At 38.2% G+C, this 19331-nt stretch overlaps 1 protein-coding gene across 6 annotated transcripts in view; it reads left to right on the top strand.

Annotated features, from left to right (window-relative positions):
- NISCH (nischarin) overlaps positions 1-19331 on the top strand; it is a 29865-nt gene that overhangs the window by 1493 nt on the left and 9041 nt on the right. For 3 of the 6 annotated variants that reach the window (XR_009724518.1, XM_061347016.1, XM_061347019.1), the window contains exons 2-13: positions 4138-4221; positions 4756-4938; positions 7919-7967; positions 9538-9701; positions 11188-11283; positions 12274-12369; positions 12938-13090; positions 14323-14391; positions 14851-15036; positions 15232-15360; positions 15815-15928; positions 16736-16844. Coding sequence is in view for 5 of the 6 variants with exons in the window: in XM_061347016.1 (XP_061203000.1) it covers positions 4138-4221; positions 4756-4938; positions 7919-7967; positions 9538-9701; positions 11188-11283; positions 12274-12369; positions 12938-13090; positions 14323-14391; positions 14851-15036; positions 15232-15360; positions 15815-15928; positions 16736-16844 (1432 nt within the window). In the remaining variant the exon portion in view is untranslated. Of the gene's footprint in view, positions 1-4137; positions 4222-4755; positions 4939-6743; positions 6839-7918; positions 7968-9537; positions 9702-11187; positions 11284-12273; positions 12370-12937; positions 13091-14322; positions 14392-14850; positions 15037-15231; positions 15361-15814; positions 15929-16735; positions 16853-19331 lie in introns of those variants that run through there. The other 3 variants (XM_061347020.1, XM_061347018.1, XM_061347017.1) reach the window with 3 other exon arrangements.

Here is a 19331-nt window from a genome sequence, read left to right as displayed (position 1 = left end):
GATGTGAACCAAGGCTCAGCAGTGGTCATGTTGGTGTTGAGAGTTTTGCAATGAGAATGAGAAATTCAAGTGAATTTAGTTGAGAACATTAAAATGTTATCTGCCCCCTTAAGCCAGAGGTGGTTATGGATGCAGGAGGTGAAATGTTAGCTACAGTGCTGCTTCAGTCTGCAAACTAGTATTGTGGTTCAGCCAGCCTTTATGTGACTGCTACCATTAATGTGCTAGATTGAACTGTAGTTCAGATGTATAACTGTGCCCCAGGTAGTGTTCAGCAGATCAGCTGATAGTTGGGAATAACATCTTAAACTGCTGAAGCTAAACCCAAGGAAGCTTATTTCTTCAAAGCCAGATTTTTCTTTTTAAATGAAGTTCTGAAGATGCCATGTTATTTTAATGCCATTTTTCCTTGGGAGCTTTAAAAGTAGGGTGTTTGAAAGGCAACATTTATCAGTATTTGGTTCTACTTTGATTCTTTTGTTGCATTTTTGAAGGAATCGTGGCATTAGGCTTACCTGTGTGTAAGCCTTCTAAAGCTGTTAGCAGGATGTCAAGCGTGCAGCCAGTTTGTATGAAATAGACCCAAGCCATTAGAAATGTAGGAATAAATCTTTACATGAAAGCAGAAGTTGTATAAAATTATTCACAAGGTGAAATGTTTTACAAAAATTAGCATTGGTGTTTCAAAATTAGATTAGTGACACTTAAGTATGTGATAAAGACCTGTACTAGGGCAGAAGTGAAGAAATTAGAAGATGTAAAAGTCAGGCAAATCTGGTGGATGTGGGAAAGGAAATACAGCTGTGGCAAGCTACGTATTTATCTGTTAAACATGTAGTCAAGGTGGCAGTGGTCCTTGGTTTTGAGTTATTTTTCCTGTTGGCATGTGTACTTCCCACTGTACTCTGTATTTGAGAGCTCAGTCTCAATACAGTTGAGATTTATTTCAGTGACGTCCATTTTACAGTTGTGAGATTAAATCCTGTAAAATATATCGGGGAGACCCACAGTTCTGTGTCATTTTGAAGGTGCTTTAAAAAGTGATTCTTGTTGGAGCTACTAGTGTGAAAGATAAGGTATGGATAAATCCAGCAGAAAAAAATACTGCACTTACTAATGCTTTTTTCTGTTGGGCTAGAAATCTGTGAGCACTTTTACTAGGTATTTCTCCTGCATGTCAGCTAGATGCTGACTGAAAACTGGCTGGTTGCAGAAGGCCTCAAGGCTGCCAGTGCTTCCTTTGTTTACTATGACATTATGCATTTGTTTGCCCTAGAACTGCCTTCCTGCTTTTCCTGTCTTTTGCAGCTGTTTTTAGTGTAATTACTAGCTTTGATATTCAAGGAAAATGTTGTGGCTTCCTTTAATGGGTGTAAAGTGTCTGACTACTTGATGAAGCAGAGAGAAGGAGATGTATTCGCATCAGTGCTCTGGAATTTGGGACCTACTGGCTGAGGCTTCCTGTGGGCAGCCCTGTCTGTCATCTGTTAAGTGTTTTTTTCTTTACAGTACTGAAGCGTGTGAGGTTGGATGAGGGATGCTGTAAAATTCAAGCTTTCCATGGAAAGTGAAATGGACAAGTTTTTGTAATGTGTGCATCTTGAAGAAAATTTAGTAAATATTTCCCCTTTAAATACTAGGGAAATGAAAACATGCTGTTTGGTGGTGTGACTACTGCAAAGTTTGGAGAAGATACTGAAAATACACAGCACTGCAGGTACACTAAACACTTTACAAAGTAGAACCTAGCCAAAACAACTCATTAATTGAAAGATGTACAAAATTTATTACACAGAAAAGTTTGATAGAGACATGGGGAGGAGGAAGTGCTGTGAATGTAAATACTTTTGTATTAGCTTAATAGAAATGCAGTTTGTCACAAATGTGGGTGGAGGCTTCACATGGTGTATTTGTCTGGGAGACAGTGAAGTGTGAGAGAATTTCATCATCCATCTACTTAGGCCTTCTAGCAGTTGGCTTAACAGGTAGGCAGTCCTTGAAGAAGCTTAACCTAAACTGGCAGCCTTGTCGTATTAGTGCATTTGAAATTAATTGAAGATGAATTTAGATATGTCTGTTTTAGAAGCTTAGGGGGCTTTTTTATTTATTTCTGTCTTACAACAAGTCTTTGAAGCACTTAAGCATATTGCCTTTGTATTTGTTCTCTAAGATAATGGCAGCTTGTGGATTGATATGAAATCAGTTGCTGCCATTCTACATACTGATGCTGTTTAAGTGATGAATATGTGCTGCCAGCTCTGGCTGTGCTCTACATGAGGAATGCTATGGCTTTTTAAAGACTTAATTGGAGGAATTGTGTCAGTGCATGTAAACACTCACTTTAACAGATAGTTTCTTGACCAGACTATTTGGCTCAGAGCTATGTTTCTAGAAGGTGTCAGTGCTTGCCATTTTAGCAAAAGGGTATGAAAACTTTATAATAAATTTATTGTACACAGAGAGGAGGAGCACTCCTTCCTCATCTTGTGAGCTGTCAGTTGTGGGCTGTGAAGTTTACTGTGTTTTCAATGTCTAATCTGAGGTTTTATGCATTGCATACTCAGATCTGTACTCATTTAGCTGTACTGCTTGATCGACCATAATTTATCACAGTCAGCTTTTAAAAACAACTTAAAGCCTTTTTATTATGGCTTCTAAATGTAGTAATGCTCCAGTTCTGACTTTAATCTGGTTTCTTTGAGTATCTCCTTGCTCTCCTTAGGGTTACTTTTGAATGCTCAGGTTATTCCTGTTCTAGTTTGTCACTGGCTTGGTGAATAATCCTGGTTTGCTGTTTCCCAATGCAGCATTACGGGAATGCAGACATAGGCCTTACTTAATTGAGACTGTAATTCTGTAGGCATTCATCTGTGTTTCCAGTGCTCATCCGAACACTGACGTGTCACTTGCTGTGTGCACTAGTCAGACATCTTGGTTCACTCCTCAGTAGGACTTGAGTTTTATCAAGGAAGCCAGTGTCAGATGCTTATAAAAATACAATTGGTATGGGAGAGTTCACATTTTAAAATGCAGGTGGTATTCTATTTAATGTTGGTTGTGTGCTGCTCTGTACTAATAGAACAGAGTAAAAGGCCAGTGAAAACTGGCCTCTTCAGTAACAAATTGAGATGGCTGATGCTTTTTTTTTTTCTTCAAGTGTGTTTAGCACCTAGATGTGCATCATTCTCATGGCAGCTGTGAGTCAGGTCTGTGTGATCTGTGGTAGTAAGCAAGTTCTCAGCTACTAAATGCTTTCAGGATTTGATTACGAATTGGTGTTTTCCCCAAGGAATATAATTGGATAGGGTAATAGTTTAATTTGTTCTTTTCAAGTACTTGTAGAACTGGTTTTGCTGAACTTTTTTTTTTTCCTGTTATATTTTGTACTTTCTAAATTTCTTTGGGATAGCTTGCTTCTGCCATGTCCAAAGGTACATTGTGAGCTTCCTGCAGAACTGGTACTGTTAAATCTGGAAAGTCAACTACAGTGGAAATCGTGAATTGCTTGGTATATGCATGTCTAAAAAGACTTAGCTTTTGTAAAGAAATGCTGGGTTGCTGTAGATAATTGTAATGATTCTTTGGACATAGTTGTAACTCTCAGAAAGCTGCGTTGTGTGTTTTACCCTAAGAGGAATAAAATAATCCAGCCCACGGAAGAATTTGGCTATTTCACAAGGCTAAGTTAAGGGAAGCAGATTTCTACTTAACTGTGAAGTGACAGCAGGATGTTTGCCAAGCTCCTCTGCCCGTTGTGGAACTTGGTAAACTGAAGGAGGGATGCTGCTGTTGCAGGCTTGTTGTGGATAGCTTTGAATACCAACTTAAGTAGCAGGAATCTTCAAAACAGGAAGTAGCTTAGAGATCTTGGTTATAAACCTTCGGGCTGCAAAAATGAAAGCTGTTGCTTTACATTTTTATCTGTATGGGGGGGGCAAGTCTTGTGAACGAGATGTGTCATCTTACATTAGCAAAGTCACCTTAGTCTGGATTAGATTTTAGGTAACTGCGGTACTTCAAGTACTTTCAGAATGTAGAATCACCTTATAGTGCTACAATAACGAGCATGCCTCACAGTGAGCTTCTCTTTAAGACAAGTTGCTTTGCTGTCCCTTTACTTAAATTTCTTCCTTTCAGGTATACATTATTCAGGTCAGTGTTGGCAGTCATCAATGGACAGTCAAACATCGTTACAGTGACTTTCATGACCTGCATGAAAAGGTAAGAATATTAAAACTATGCCCTTGGTATTGTACAGTTTATATGGTTCTGTTGTAGGGGACAAATTCTTTCCTAAATGAAGAGTGAGAATATCTGCCAGATACCATCTGAACTACAGACTAAATCCTTTTTTGTATGAACAGTATTATTTCAGCCTGTTACACTCCCCTCTGCAACTGGGGAAGGGTGGCCTTGGGCAGAACCTTCTATCAGAGTGGGGTGCAGGCTAGAGTCATTAAACTTCCCAAGAGAAATGTTTATGATCAGCTGATCTGGTAACCAAATGCTTGACTGGCGCAAAACCTCTTTTCGGGGTATGGTGTATGGTAAAACTGTTAGTATGATGAAGTAGTTGCTAACCAGTACTGACTTAATAAAGAAGCAGGTGAAAATGAGGGAAAGCCAAATTTACTGAAGTAATTTTGTTTCTGGATCTTACCAGGATCAGGCAACATGCTCTTAATGTGTTCTGTTGCATCCTTTGTACAAGTTCAGGTAGTGAGTTGGGTTGTAACTCTGGTCTTTGTCTTTCAGCTTGTTTCAGAAAAGAAAATAGATAAAAATCTGTTGCCTCCTAAGAAGATGATTGGAAAAAATTCCAAAAGCCTGGTGGAGAAAAGACAGAAGGAATTAGAGGTCTACCTGCAAACTCTGCTAGTCAAGTTCCCTGTTACTGCTCCAAAAGTTTTGTCACACTTCCTACACTTTGATTTATATGTGAGTTATGTTTTTAGCATATGAATGGAAGCCTGAGTGTCTTTCTCTGGCTCTGTGACTTGGAGAGAATTGTGTGGAATCTTTGCAAAGTGGCTGAAACTGCTTTTTCACCGTTTTGCTCAATGTAATAAACAAAGCAAATTTAAAGATTTCTGACACCACTTTTTTTTGCAGCAGATAACTGTGCTGAGGAGTAGTGTGGATAGGGACTTCAAGAGGAGAAAATAAATGCTGGCAGGATAGTTGGAAGCTGTGGATAAATGTGAAGCTAAATTGGTTCTCAGGCTGAAGTCAATAGCACTGGCTCTCTGAAGAAGCATTGTATAATCGATCCACACCCCCCTACTTAGTGGTTAATGGTTAGAGTTGTGGTTCACACTAAAACAGTTTCCAGTAGCCCAAATGAAGAAAAATGTTGCTCTTCAGTGAAAAGAGCACTGATGGAGTGCCCTCTAGAGAACCATCTCCAGCTAGCAGACAGAGTGTTACAGTAAAAGATGCTTGAAGAAAAAAGCAATGGCTTGCCTTCATGTTCAGACTGCAATTTGCTCATTTATCTCCCATGTATAGTTAGGAGGTGTTTTTTTTCCAGTATGACATCATGTTGTTAGGGGAAGAATGAACTTTGTAAGGAGGAAAATGCACTGGGGAGCTCAATGGAAAGGAGGAACAGTAATTGCTCTTGGGGAGATGTGCTGAGATGGCCCTTCACAATTTCATATAAAGGCTTTAGGAATGAATCACAGGTGGTCCATTGGATGTGTTAATGAAGTGTTATCAACAAAGAAAAACCTGATTTAATTAAGTTACATGATCATAATTATCCTGAGATAATTTAGAGTTTGACTTGAATAACAGCAGAAGGTTTACTTCATAATGTTGCTATTGCACTTCAGATTTGAGTGAGAAGCATTAGCTTGTCACAATCAAACCTACTAACATGGATTGGAAGTTTTAACAGATGGCACAAAGTACCCGATCACCAGGAAGTAGCATAATTTTTCTTTTCTGTGGCTGCTGTCTCTTAGGTGGTCTGTTTCATTGATGTTTCAGTGCTGTAACTTCAACAAAGCTTTTTAATGCAGGCAGAATTCTTCCTAGTCCTCTTGGTTTTCAGTTAGACTATTATTCTTCCTCTTGATGTAATGTTCGTGGGTTTTTTCCTTTTCCAAAGAACTAGTGCTATTTGGGTATGAATGCTTCCCTGTTTTCATATGGTGCTTGTGTATTAAGAGCAAAGTTATTGCTTAATCTGCATTTCAGTGCTTTAGAGCAGTCTGACTTGAGGTATAAACTCAACTGTTTGTATTTGGAACTTTACTTTTAAATATTTACCAAAAAAGTTGGTTATTCAGCAGAAAAGCTAAATACTTACCACAGCACTTCTACTGGAAAATGACCTTCCTGTAGAACTTTGGTCTTTTAAAATACCTTTAATACCAGACAGCCCATGTTTGTGCTTGAGCCATTATTATAATCCCTGGTATACGTAGGAAGGCTGCAGTATTTTTTGTCTGTACTTACTTGTAGTCTTTTGAGTAGGAATTTATTAATTTTATTTTGCAGGTTAATAGAATTAAATGCAGTAGCGATTCCTAACATAAATACATTAAAACCACTTTGAAGCTTTTACATGTGACAACGAAAAGCCAGGTGCAGTTAAGAGAAGCATTTTCATGTAACAGTAATATAGAACATTATTATTTTGACATTTAATAGGATATCTCCACTGATGCATGGATGCTTATTTTGTTGCACTGCCTTGTACTTTGTCATCTCAGCAGATTTGGTTTGTTAACTTACAGATAGAAGCTTTAGCAAGAAAAGAATTGAGTACCCACAAACTGCTGTTCAGAGACACCTGCAAACAATGGATCTCTGGGTGTGATGCATGTATGTAGTTAGAGCTGTGACAGAGGTCTCTTGTAGGTCTGACAGAGGAATAGAGTTGCTTTCTTTGCCTGCTAGTGGCTGAACAGTTGAAGTAATCATCTTGTTTCAATTATAAATGTAGAAAAAAATTCTGCTCTGTCCCAGATGACAAAAGGGATACAGAATATAGTTTTCAATTAAGTCTGTGCATGCCAGAGGAGTGCAATTGGCTTATTCAAATGAGAGTCAGAATTGTTGAATTTCAATTGGAATGCAGCTTCTAGCTTGTTGTTCTCAAAGCTGTGGTGTGGAGGGCTTTGTTCATCCTCAGTGGGAGGGGTTTCAGTTATACTAAGAACATGCTCTTTAAAATGCTTGCTTCATCAAATGTGCTGAACTGTCTGTTGTAGATGTACTGTGGATTTATTCCCTTGTAATGAATCATGAGGGATTTGTGAGCAAAGTAAACTCATCAAATATTAATTTTGTGATGATCCATATTATCTGTTTATTCTTTACAGCTACCTTAAAAGGAGATGTGTGTGTCTAGGGAAAGCTTCACTATCACAGATAGTTTTATTTTGTTCTTTCTGTGGGCCTTTGAGAGAACGCTGTTGGAATTGCTCAGAACTATTTCTGGACTTCCACAGAGCATTTGCTTTTTGTGGAGGGATGTATGCCCAGATGGGAGATGCTTGTACTGATCTTTGTGAATGTTCAGATTTAGAAAGAACAAATCCCAGCTTTGAGAGCTTTCAGATTTTTCTTTCCTTCTGGAGCTGTCAGTGCCTGGAATGGAGACTGAGCTCCTGGGTAGGTGCAGGAAGGTGGAGAGGATGATGGATGGGGAAAAGGGAATCTTGAATTACTCCGTAGCAGGCATAATAGTTGAAGTACAGAAAACTACTTATCTCTTCTTCCCTCTAGACCTGCTAATCTAAGGTTTTCTGTGTATTAGTGATATTCCAAGGAAAAGTTGATCGCTTGATGCGTTAGGCTAGTCTTAATGCTGTAGTTGTAACAATTTCTTCAAACCAGCTTTCTTTCAAGTTGGGCTGAAAAATTAGAACCCTAAATATGTAAATAATACTTGGTTTATTCTTTGCAGGAGATCAATGGCATCACTGCTGCATTGGCTGAAGACCTCTTCCACAAAGGTAAAGAACTGGCAAGAATTGAACTGGGAATGTTCTCTATTCACATACCCGTGATGTTCTATCTCCAGAAAACAGAAACCTGAATCTTCCATATCAGACTATGAGACTTTTTTCTTTCCCTTCTTTCCCTTCACCTTTTTCTTGCAGTTTGCATTTTGATTCAAGCTGCCTTTTGGGACTAGCTGTAACAGTAGTGCAGCTACTTTTGGAAACAAAAGAAACTGGTAAATTGAGGCTTTGACAAGGATTTACTGGGTGTGGTACTGTACTGGTGATCAGGAGCTGTTGCTAAGCTTTCTGTCTTGGTATGTTTTAGTGTAACATGTAAGGAACAGTTTGTTTCAGAGTCCTGATACAAGTGTGTGTTAAATGCAAGAGACCACTTTACATATGTAAATAATGTTCTTCCAGAATTCAGGAAACATGAGACCACCTTAAGTCAGTTAATTAAAGGATGTGCTTTTCAGAGGCTGGCAGATGAAAATGAAATGCACTTACTGTAGCTGCAACAGGTCTTAATTGATCCATTGGCAGTAGGAGGCATGTGAAATGATTAGCCCATACTAATTTTGTTTAAAAGGACATGCTAGATGCTACTGTATAATTCCCGTGTGATAGGTAAAGTATGTTTCAGCATGCCATTTCAGTTTGTTCTGGCACAAAATTAACTTTAGATGAAGCCATTTCAGAGTTCTCTCAGCAAATTTTGGAACGTTTTAAGGAAGCTTCTGAAGAAATTTCTCCTAACATTGTAGTGCCTGTAGTCTTGCTAATACCAGAATGACTTTTCTGACTGCTCTCTGTTAGTTTAGCCTTCAGTAATAAGCAGCTGGACTCTTGGACTTGCTCCCACTGAAGCCAAAGGGAACTTTACTCCTCAAGCAGGGTTGTCAAATGCTCTATCATGAAAGCTGATGTTCTTGTCCATGAAGTTAAATTGATGCCCCTAACAGGAAGTAGAGAAAGATGGTTATTAATTCCACATGTGGGTGCTTTGCCTGCTGTAGTCCACTTTGACTCTTGTGCCTTCAGAGAGGGGTTTGGGTGCTGTTTTCTACTGTTCCTAGAATGAAATGGGATTGTAAAAATACCAGATAATGCATTTCAGGTTCTGGGAATTTACATTGGTATTAGTGTGGTGAAAGTATTCATCATCTCAAAGAAAACAATTTGCTACAGTTCTGCGTTTAGGCAGCATGGCAAAAGATTTAAAGTTTGAGTTTTTTATGTGGCATGTGCTGTTTTTATAGAATAAATCCTAACTGCCATAGACTTTAGGGCTGTGTTGGAAAAAGCTTAGTAACTCTTACATTATGTAAATAAACTTTGATTCCAGTCCTCTTTAAAATTGAGGGAAAGGTGCCGTTATGGGCATTAGGAGCTTCATGCTTGTATAATTTTTGCCCATCTGAACACCTAGGTTATGAGAACTTTGGTCCCTCCTTTGGGAGCTTAGAGTATGTGACAAATATTCAGACATTTAATCTCTAACATTAGGTATTCTGTGTACTCTTTATTCTGTTGTAACCACTGCAACATTGTGTTGATACCACCATACTCTGTTTTTTAGGAGAGCAGTTGTTAATGGCTGGAGAAGTCTTCACCATCAGACCCTTGCAGTTATATGCTGTCACTCAACAGTTGCTCCAGGGGAAGCCTACATGTGCTAATGGGGATGCCAAAACAGATCTAGGTCATATTCTAGATTTCACTTGTAGACTGAAGTATTTAAAGGTGAGCTATGCTTGCACAAGTACTGGAGATATTTTCTACCATACTGACATGATTCTTAGCATACTTTTGGAGTCTAGCACAAGAACTTTACTGATAGCAAACACCTGCAGGGACTTAGAAGTCAATGCTAAGTATTTATTCTTCCAGCTTTCAGTACTATGTAGTTCTCTAATAAGGATGTTGATTCTCTTGTGTGATATGATCTCTTCAGCAGTGCTCTCTAGAAATGCAGCCACAGAATCTTACTGGGTGCTAGTAGGAGTGAGGAGGTAGATATTGTTCTCTTCAACTCTGCATTCTTTGCGGACACTGGGTAGACCATTGTGTATGTATTGCATGTATACATAAACCCTGTCCCCTTTCTTGCCTTTGACTATATCTGAAAGCTAAAAACCCCTAAAACTAATAAACTCAGTTTCATAGATGAGATGGCCCTGAATTTCTAGCTAAAATACCATTTCAGAATAAATGTAACGTGGCCTCAGAATAGATAATTTTTTTCTGGAGTCAGTTTAATTTTTTCTAACCAGATAAGTGAACTGGAAAGACTTTTCCAGAGCAATTATTTTATCATTTCGTGCTACAGCTCAAACTCTTTAACCTCTTTATTACATGAAGAGCTTCCTTTTAATTGTGTGGTGTGCTCAAAGGGGAAACAAAGTAGTGGAGTGAGGGAAGCTTTAGTGGAAGACTGAAGAAGTTGAAAAGCAGAACCACACTTGTAATCATATTCCAGTGGATCTTAAGTTGCCTTTGTCATCTGCTGAACAAAGGTTTCTTTGGCTGGAGAAGAGCAATATTGGGGAGATACCTATCTTCAGAATTTCTGGCCCTTCTGAATGCTTGTGAGTGGGTACCTTCAGAGCTTGTAAGATACATATAAAAACAAACAAAAACCTTAACATATTTCTCCCCAAAATCTGTTTACAACAAACACAAGTGAAACTAAGTGTATTCCATGCTGCCAGAATGCTCTGAGGCAAGAATCCAGTGCCTACATGGAAATACTAGACACATGTTTTAGATGTGTACCTGTGTCTAATGTTTTCTTCAAACCTATTTTGTCAACATCTTGAACTTCACTGTAGTGAAATTGAAGACAGTTCTGTTTTGGAGGACCCAGATATTCCAAAGAGGTTGTCCTTACTGAATGCAGCTCTAGCTTGGTCAGCTGAGCATGAAGCCTTCATCAGTCTTGCCTATGGTATCTTTTTTGTATGCCTCATGTGCTACAAAATACAAGCACAAGGTGGCAGTTCAAGTTCAGTGCTTCAGGTTCAGTGCACTTAGCTGGAGCAACCGTCATTTTTTTCCCTGAAGAGTTAATCTGCAAGTTTTATGAATCATTCCATACTTGAAATATTAGCTGGAATTCTGGCTGTCATTCCAAGCTACTGTATTTGTGCCATTACCTGTGTAAGGTTATCTGAAATGTGGATGACTTGGATTGTGTGTGCTAACTCTGTTCTTAAATATTGACTACTAGGTCAGTGGAACAGGAGGACCTTTTGGAACCAGTAACATTCAGGAGCATCTCTTGCCTTTTGATCTATCAATTTTCAAATCACTTCATCAAATAGAGGTACAACTGAGATAGTGCCCATATTATATATGCTCTGCAAATGGCAGGTCTGCATATCTTTCATAGTTGGTAATTGTGTGGTTTGATTTGGGGCTAGAACTAGGGAGTTCAGTGTTTAGAAGCACTGTTTCATTTGTGAAAAAAATACTCTTTCCCAGGTCTTTGAAATAAGCTTTGGGTGTAGCTTTGCTTAGTTGGGGATGGAAGGTTTTTCATCTTGAAGACTTTGTAATTCTGTGTTCATAAGTGCTGGATTGGCTGCACCAGACTGACATTTTCATCTAGTAATGAACACTGCCCACAGATTAACAGTAGTAATCTGGAAAGATTTTTTTTCAAGGGTGGCAGGAACTTTCTATTCACTGTGGCTTCCCTGATGCACCAGCACATGTGCCAGCTGTTGTGGTTGTACAATGTGCGTGACCATCCCTAGAAAAGGACCTGGCTGCAGGACAGACCTTTAGTGGTGGTGGTCCAAATGGTGCTACAGGAAAGAGACTCCAATTTTAAACTTGGGTTTGTGTAATTAGCTCACTAGTGTATTAAATACTTATATTAGTATTCTCACTTCTTATGCTTTTTATTTATGATGGAGAACATGATACCTAACTGATAGTGTCTGCAGGTAGAGCCATGGCTTGACATACCTCTCTTTTTGGAAACAGTAATATATTGTCCCCTCTTAAACTGCCTGGGTAGTTTCACACTGAAGAATACATGAGGCAGGTAGAAAGTCAATGGAGAAGAAGCTTTTTTTAGACGGCTGTTTGAATTTCAATTTTCTGTAGTCATGTCTAATTTCTTGCTTCAGCTTTACCAAATATTGGAATTTCTGACCCGATCATCTCAGGAGATTTTAAGGTTGTGCTGTAACTACTTTCCAAATTGGTGGAGAATCTGTTGAAGCTTTTAGCTGCCTCTTCCATGTCTCTTATTTGTCTGTTCTAGCATTTCTGACTGTAACATAAGTTGTTTTTTTTTTTTTAATAGATCAGTCATTGTGGGGGGAAGCTTATCAAAGGGCTGACTTCATCTAAACATGCGCTGGCCACAATGAGTGTTCGATTTTCGGCAACGTCAATGAAGGTAACAGCAAGGTCCTACTTATGGTCATTGTTCAAAGCACATGCAAAAATAACATACACATTATGGAAATAGCCATTTGGAGTCCATGTACTTTTCTGACCTGATTGTTGCAGGTTCTGCTTTTAAAACTGTGGAACTGTGAAAGGGTTTGCTAACTCTTCAGAGTCCCAGCTTTAAGTGGGGGAAGTGTTTACAAGTGTCCCTTCATGGGGACATTTGTGATGCCTTTATTGGAATGTATGTTTTTGATATACATCCAGAACTGAATGCATGTGTCTTACTATTTTTCTGGGCTGTGATTTGGCAAGGGCTATACAATAGCACAAAATTCACAGTCCCTTTAGAGTTCCTCCACATTCCCCAGTGTCAGTCATCTGCTGGTATCGAAACTCTCTCCCTGGCAGGTCTAATTCTGACCCAGTCAGTTTGTATTTTAAGGCTTAAAACTTTAAAATGATAAAGCTTAGAAATCTTCCTTATGTGTATAACATTCTTTGGATTGGCTTCAAAACTGTTAGGTTTCACTGAGGGTACAAGCACAGTATTTTAGTATGCTTGTCTTAAATAGGAAATCCTAGTGCCTGAGGCCTCTGAGTTTGATCAGTGGGAGCCAGAGGGTGAAACTTCAAGTTGTCCAGTGACAGCAGTTATCCCAACTTGGAGAACTTTGACAACTTTGGATATGAGTCACAATAGCATCTCACAAATTGATGATTCAGTGGTAAGAAATACTTTTTCATTTTGGAAAGTAAGTGTGACTGATCTTTTGTGGTACATTATGTATCAGGGCTTTTGCATTTGCTTTATATGTGTGTTTTTCAGGAAGGTTTTCAGTTGCACTTGGTTTATGTTGATTTGCCCACCCAGATTAATGCTTAGGAGATTTGTTCCTTTACTACTTTGATATTTTCTTTGCTGAAGGAGAAGTTTTGTCACCCTGCACTCTGCAAGCAACGCTTCCATCAATGCTGACTTTTGGAAACATTTTTACTATTTTCATTGGCCTTAGGGCACTTACAGAAGGGGGGTGTTTTTGAAAAGAACAAAACATCTCTTGAGCTCAACTTGGGAGTGTTACCAAGGCTGAAGCTTCCTGCATGTTCAAAAATCTGGCCTTGCTGGCAGCCTTCTTGACATCAAAACAGTATGAAGAGCATAAAACCAAACCTTGGAGTATTTGGCTGATACCTTAGAATTCTATTTTGCAAATCAGTTAAGAAAAGAGAAATAGCATTCATCACAAGAATGTGTCAAATATGAGCATAACTTTTTACTTGAGCTACTCTTGTGAAACAGAAGATAGCTATGTTTGTAGCTCAACTAGAAATCATGGACTTCTAGTGCAGTTCTCTTGTTCGGGATTTTTTGTGGTTGTGACTTCAGGTTCTTCGGGTCTGAGTCTAGCCTTAACTACAAGGTGAATCATTGGTGAGATTACAGCCAAAATCACTGATGTTAGAATCCAACATCAAGTTCAAGGCATGAGTCCTTCAAAAATAAAAGGCTTTCGGGGTTAAAGTGCCTTTTCAGGAGGTTTGTGTTTCTATGTAACACTTGCCTGGTGTAATCAAAACATGGATACGAATCATTCAACTTATTCTGGTTTTTGGTACTATTGTCTTTATCCAGATTTGTGTAACAAATATGCTTGTTTAGATGGAAACACCCATTAATGTTTGATCTATAGTTAATGGGGCGAAACTGAGAGACATTTGTATGTCTTCAGAAAGAAACAGGTTTCAAAGTAAAACTTAACCATGCTCCTCAGTATAACCTGGTTTTCTTAAGAGCAATATTTGGCTCTTGTGTTGCCCTAGGTCGTATGGAATGCCAACAGTGACTGTGCATTAGATACCTTTCTTTTGTTGTTGGTCAGCTGACAGTGAAGAAAGTATGGCCTGATTTGTAAGATGAAATGCATTTAATGCATGCATTTTTTTCTTCCTCCCATAGAAATTAATACCGAAGATTGAATTCTTGGATTTGAGTCACAATGGGGTGTCTCTGGTAGAAAATTTACAGGTCAGTGGTGCTTTTGAAGCTGATTTTTTTTTCCCTCAAGACTCTCTGAGACCTTAGAACAGATTTTCTTGCATCAGAATTTTGTTGCTCCTCTTCCCATGGAGAATAATTTAAGCCCAAATATCTTATCCTTCATAACATTTTTCATGATGTATTTCTTACTTGCTCGGGATATTATAATTTCTTTGTCAATATTGACATACAGCATTTAGTTCTTGACTAAATTCATTCAGTGCCAGCTACATCTGTGGGTTGGTAAAAACGCAGTTGAGGTTCCCTGTCTACATGCTTGAACCTGTGAAATGAAAAATTTCATGTCATATTTTTCATGCTAGGCAATGTCCAGCATGAAAACCCTGCTGCACAAAAAGAGCAGGCTGTGATAACAGTGTCTTTGATAGTGCATACTAAACGTGGATGGATTACTGAACATGACATGGATTTTCTGTGCTTTTATAGCACCTTTACAACCTTGTTCACCTGGACTTATCCTACAACAAGCTAACATCATTGGAAGGTGTTCACACAAAACTGGGAAACATCAAAACTCTGAATTTAGCAGGAAATCAGCTGGAAAGGCTGTGTGGTCTTAACAAACTGTACTCATTAGTCAACCTGGATCTGAGCAACAACAAAATAGAACAGGTAACTGCTGATTTTTCACTATTAAATTGTACTTTAGATCACAGGCAATTTTTCTAGTGGATGAAACTGCAAATAGAAGTGTTTCCAGTGTTTTTAATTCTGGTTATCATATGTAATCTATGCATGAAATGCTTAGTCTGTCTGCTCATTTTCATTCAGCCAATTTGTATTCATCCTTTACAAAAAAACTTTCAGATTGATGAAGTAAAAAATATAGGAAGCCTCCCATGCTTAGAGAAGGTGGTCTTATCCAGCAACCCATTGAGCATCATCCCTGATTACCGGACCAAAGTACTTGCTCAGTTTGGGGACAGGGCCTCAGAGGTAAGCCACTGTGCACTTCCTTTGAAACTGGCATGTGAGCAAAATCTTTTTTCAAGCCTGGTGAGGAAAGTCCTGTGAATCTTCTAAAAACCTGACAAATTTTTGGTGTGTGTTGGAGAAGGTTGTTAGAGAATGAGATGGTATTAACATTGACTGTGCTTCTGGATCTAAATGGAACTTTATTGTGCCTTCATTGGGTAGCAGTGTGTTTGTTAATAGTGAAACACAGTTGTGCTAGAAAGGTCTAAAGCTTACCAAGCGCTTCTGAGTTTGCATTTTAAATTCATATTAGAGCTCCAATGTGATGATTGGCTTTGTATAATGGTTAAAAATGCACCTAAGTTTGCATTAAGCAACCATAATTTAATATTACATAAATTCTCTAGCTTAATGCAAGTCAGAGCTGCAATTTAAGTATTTTCAATATTTTTAGATGCTTTAACATGTTTTTCAGGTCTGTTTGGATAACATTGTTACCACAGAAAAGGAACTAGACACCGTGGAAGTGCTAAAAGCTATTCAAAAAGCAAAGGAGGTGAAATACAAACTGAGCAACTCTGATAAAAAGGTGAGTTGGTGCTGGGGGAGGAGTGTGCTGTGTGTAAAAGCAGCTTACAAAAAGACTTCAACAGAGTAGAGCTAAGCAGAATTCATTAAACTTTCCTTAGCATGAAAGTTTTTATTCTTTTTGTGCTTTAATGTGGTATGAACTTTTAAGGTTGCTTCTTTTCCTATTTAGTTTTCAATGTGAGTAGTTATCTGACCTTCATTTTTGTACTGGTTTGGGAGAAAGGAAGTTAGAGGAAAATATGACTTAATGGTGTACACCATGAATATGCAGTTGACCCTAACAGCCATGTTTTACTACTAGTAGAAGTATTGCAGAGGTGTGATTTTACTGCTTGTGTTGCAGAGTGCTTAAATGACTTCCCCAAACTTTTTTCTTTGAGGTTTTTAACAGTGAGAAAGAATTGGACCTCTAAATCCTCTTTGTCTTCTCATGTCTGTGCTATATAGTTGATTAGACTTGTTTTGGTAATAAACTTACTAGCAGAACATGTTCTGTCCCTACAGCGTGTAGAAATTCTGGCTTCATTTGCTGTGGTTTGTGAAAATAGCTGCTTGTTTTGTCAATACAGTGATTAATCAGTGATCAGAATGACTTCTTTAAACAAATTCATAGAGGAATTCCACTTGATGTAAAAACAGACACTTGAGAGGATGTGACCACCTCTCCTTCAAAAAAGCTGGCTCTATCTTTGCTTTTACTGAAATTGAGAAAGCTTATGTAGACTTATTTTAGTTCAGGATCTAATGTGGCCTGTGTACTTTGGTTTTTTCTTTTTCTTTAATTGCTGCATACTTTCTTTATTAGATCAGTGAGGACTCCAGGCTCACTGCTGCCAGCTCCAAATCAAACTGTTCTTCTCTTACTGTTCGTCCTTCCTCTCCCTCTCTGCCTCGTCCTGTCAGCTCCAGCCAAGGTAATCATGTATGTATCGTGCTGCTGGGCTGAGCCTCTTGGTTCTGCTTTTCTAAGCTGCATTGATATACATGAGTATTATGTGTATGGATATAGGGCTTGCTAAGTCAAAGCAGAAAGACCTGGTATTATTGGCTTAAAAAGTGGAGGCTGTATGTATGTGAATTGGACTGACTGAGCTGTTGTTCACTGTAGTGTGAATTAACTAGTGGAATTTTTGGGTACAGGGCTTTTTTAATGCATCATCCTGCAGAAATCACCAGCAGAGGACTATGTATCTGTTCCTAGTTTAGATAGATATCTTGGTGGAAAAGCAGGGCATATATAGACAATGTTTAAAAGTTGCTTCTCTACCTGTTCTTTGTCTGCAAAATGTGAGCTCAAGCAGCATATGTGCCATTATTCCTTTTAGCAAGAGCTGTATTTCTGTCAAACCACAAGGAAGATAGAAAAAGGAGATGAATAAAAGACAGTTCTGGGATTAGCGTTCTTCTGGCTGAGCCTGTGATTTCAGCATATCTGTTGTGCTCTACAGCACCTGCTAACCTTACCTAAAAATTGCTTTTACTGTATGCCATAAATAAGTGTGCCTGTTGCATTAGCAACTTAGAAGAATGATTTATCTTCATCTTTGGCAGGAGTCTGTAAGACTGACTTATTCAGTGAATGTTCATTTATGACTGAGAAGAAGAGATAAAGATACTTTTTATTTCTTCCTTTTGCCTAATAGAAAACTTAAAATGCAGGAGGATATGAATAGTGGGAGAAGACTTTGTAACCATTTGAAAGACCAGAGGTTATATTCTTGGTAATTTTGGGTATAACAGTTTACTCTTCCCTATAAATCAGTGGATTGGTGGATGGGGAAGAGATGCTTGGAAAGCTTCATATTTGAAAAAAGTCCATTGCTGTGATTTCTGTAAAATAAGTAGATTTCTTGGTTCACTCTGCAAGGATTAAATTGTTCTGACAGCCTTTGATCGAGGTATAGGCAACTTAGATACAGATTTCATTGCTATTAGATACTTCATTTGCTATTTCAGATCTCTTTTCATCTGCAGGTGAAATGCCAGATTTTTCCAAAATGAAGTAAATGCTTGCTTTAAAGTATTAAGCGTTTAAGTTACAGGATTGAGACAGCTTGTCTGTATGACAACCTGCAGTTTTATAAAGGACTAGCTGTAAAAATCCTAGCAACCACGGTGACTTTAAAAGCCATTTGTCGATAGTGTTTCTAGTACAGTAAATATTTAGGTGCAAATGAGTCTTGGGAGGAAAAATGAAAATCTAGGTCTTGCTTTTGAAGTACGTTTTATACAGAGTACTGTTTTATACAGAGGTTGGTGTAACATTCAAGGTTTATTTATTGTTGCCCTTCTCCATAATGTTACTTTACTGGTACCTTGGGGGATGGCTTGTATGAATAGTGGGAAAATGAGGAATAGGGCAGGCTATTTCTCAGCTTTAACAATATAAATTGACTACTTGCTACGTATCTAGTTACCAAGGTTTGTTTGCAAAATGCCAATTTTGGGAAATCCAATTTAAAAACTCAAAATATGCTAAGCAATGAGTTTCACTGTTAGGCCTTAAATCATGAACAATGGGATTAATTTCCTGATATGCTATTTCTATGAATTTTCTCTGTAGTTTTTCTAGACACCATCTGTTTCCATAACGTATTATTCAAATGAAATGTCACTGACAAACAGCTTATGGAAAAAGATTAAATATTTATATAGGAAACAGAAACCCAAAAATAATGCTGTCATGTTATGTTTTTCCTGTCAATCTGAGTTTCCTTTTTGCTAACACAGTGTTTTGTTCAAGTAATAAATACCTCTTGTGTTTCCTCTAAGAGATGGTTTGATGTAATCTGCTCAACTTTAACATCAATCCAAAAAGACAGATACAGGAGTTCTTCTGCTCAAGCCAGAAACACATCCACACTGTAATTCTGTTGTTTTATTTGCACATTTATAGAGTTGAGCTGGCTGGCTCAGTGGTAATACTGAATTGTATTACCTGTGAATATCACAGGTAAAAAGTCAAATGTCTGAGAATGTTGCTTTATATTTACTGATGATTTGGCTTTGAACCTTGCAAAAATGTTCAGAATAAGGTGAGATAATTGTCTTGAGTGGCGTTTGGGGGACCGGATCTTCTGAGGCTGGTGGAAGGTTTTGCACAGACTTTTGTTCACTTGAAGCATATAGAAATTTGAGACAATGCTACAGAGTTTACACAAAGTGCTCTGCTGTGTTTTTTCCAGCCTGGCAATGTTTTGGTAAAAAGGTTAGTATTAACAAAGCTGATGAGTTCTGTCAGGAAGAACTCTTGCACCAGGTGCTGAGATTTGAATTGTTAGCTTGAAAAACAAACTTTACCAGTCTTTAATGCAACTTTTAGTGCAGTTAAATTTGCTTCTGTAATTGGACTGAAATTCTGCCTGATATTATTTTATCCTGGATATTATGTGAAGGTATCC

The sequence above is a fragment of the Neopsephotus bourkii genome, unplaced genomic scaffold (genome assembly GCF_033783945.1).
Source record: "Neopsephotus bourkii isolate Nb327-2 ecotype Australia unplaced genomic scaffold, CSIRO-AGI_Nbou_v1 NB_284, whole genome shotgun sequence".
Lineage (NCBI taxonomy): Eukaryota > Metazoa > Chordata > Aves > Psittaciformes > Psittacidae > Neopsephotus > Neopsephotus bourkii.
The sequence above is the reverse complement of the archived record's forward strand: the minus strand, read 5'-3'. Positions and strand labels throughout refer to the sequence as shown.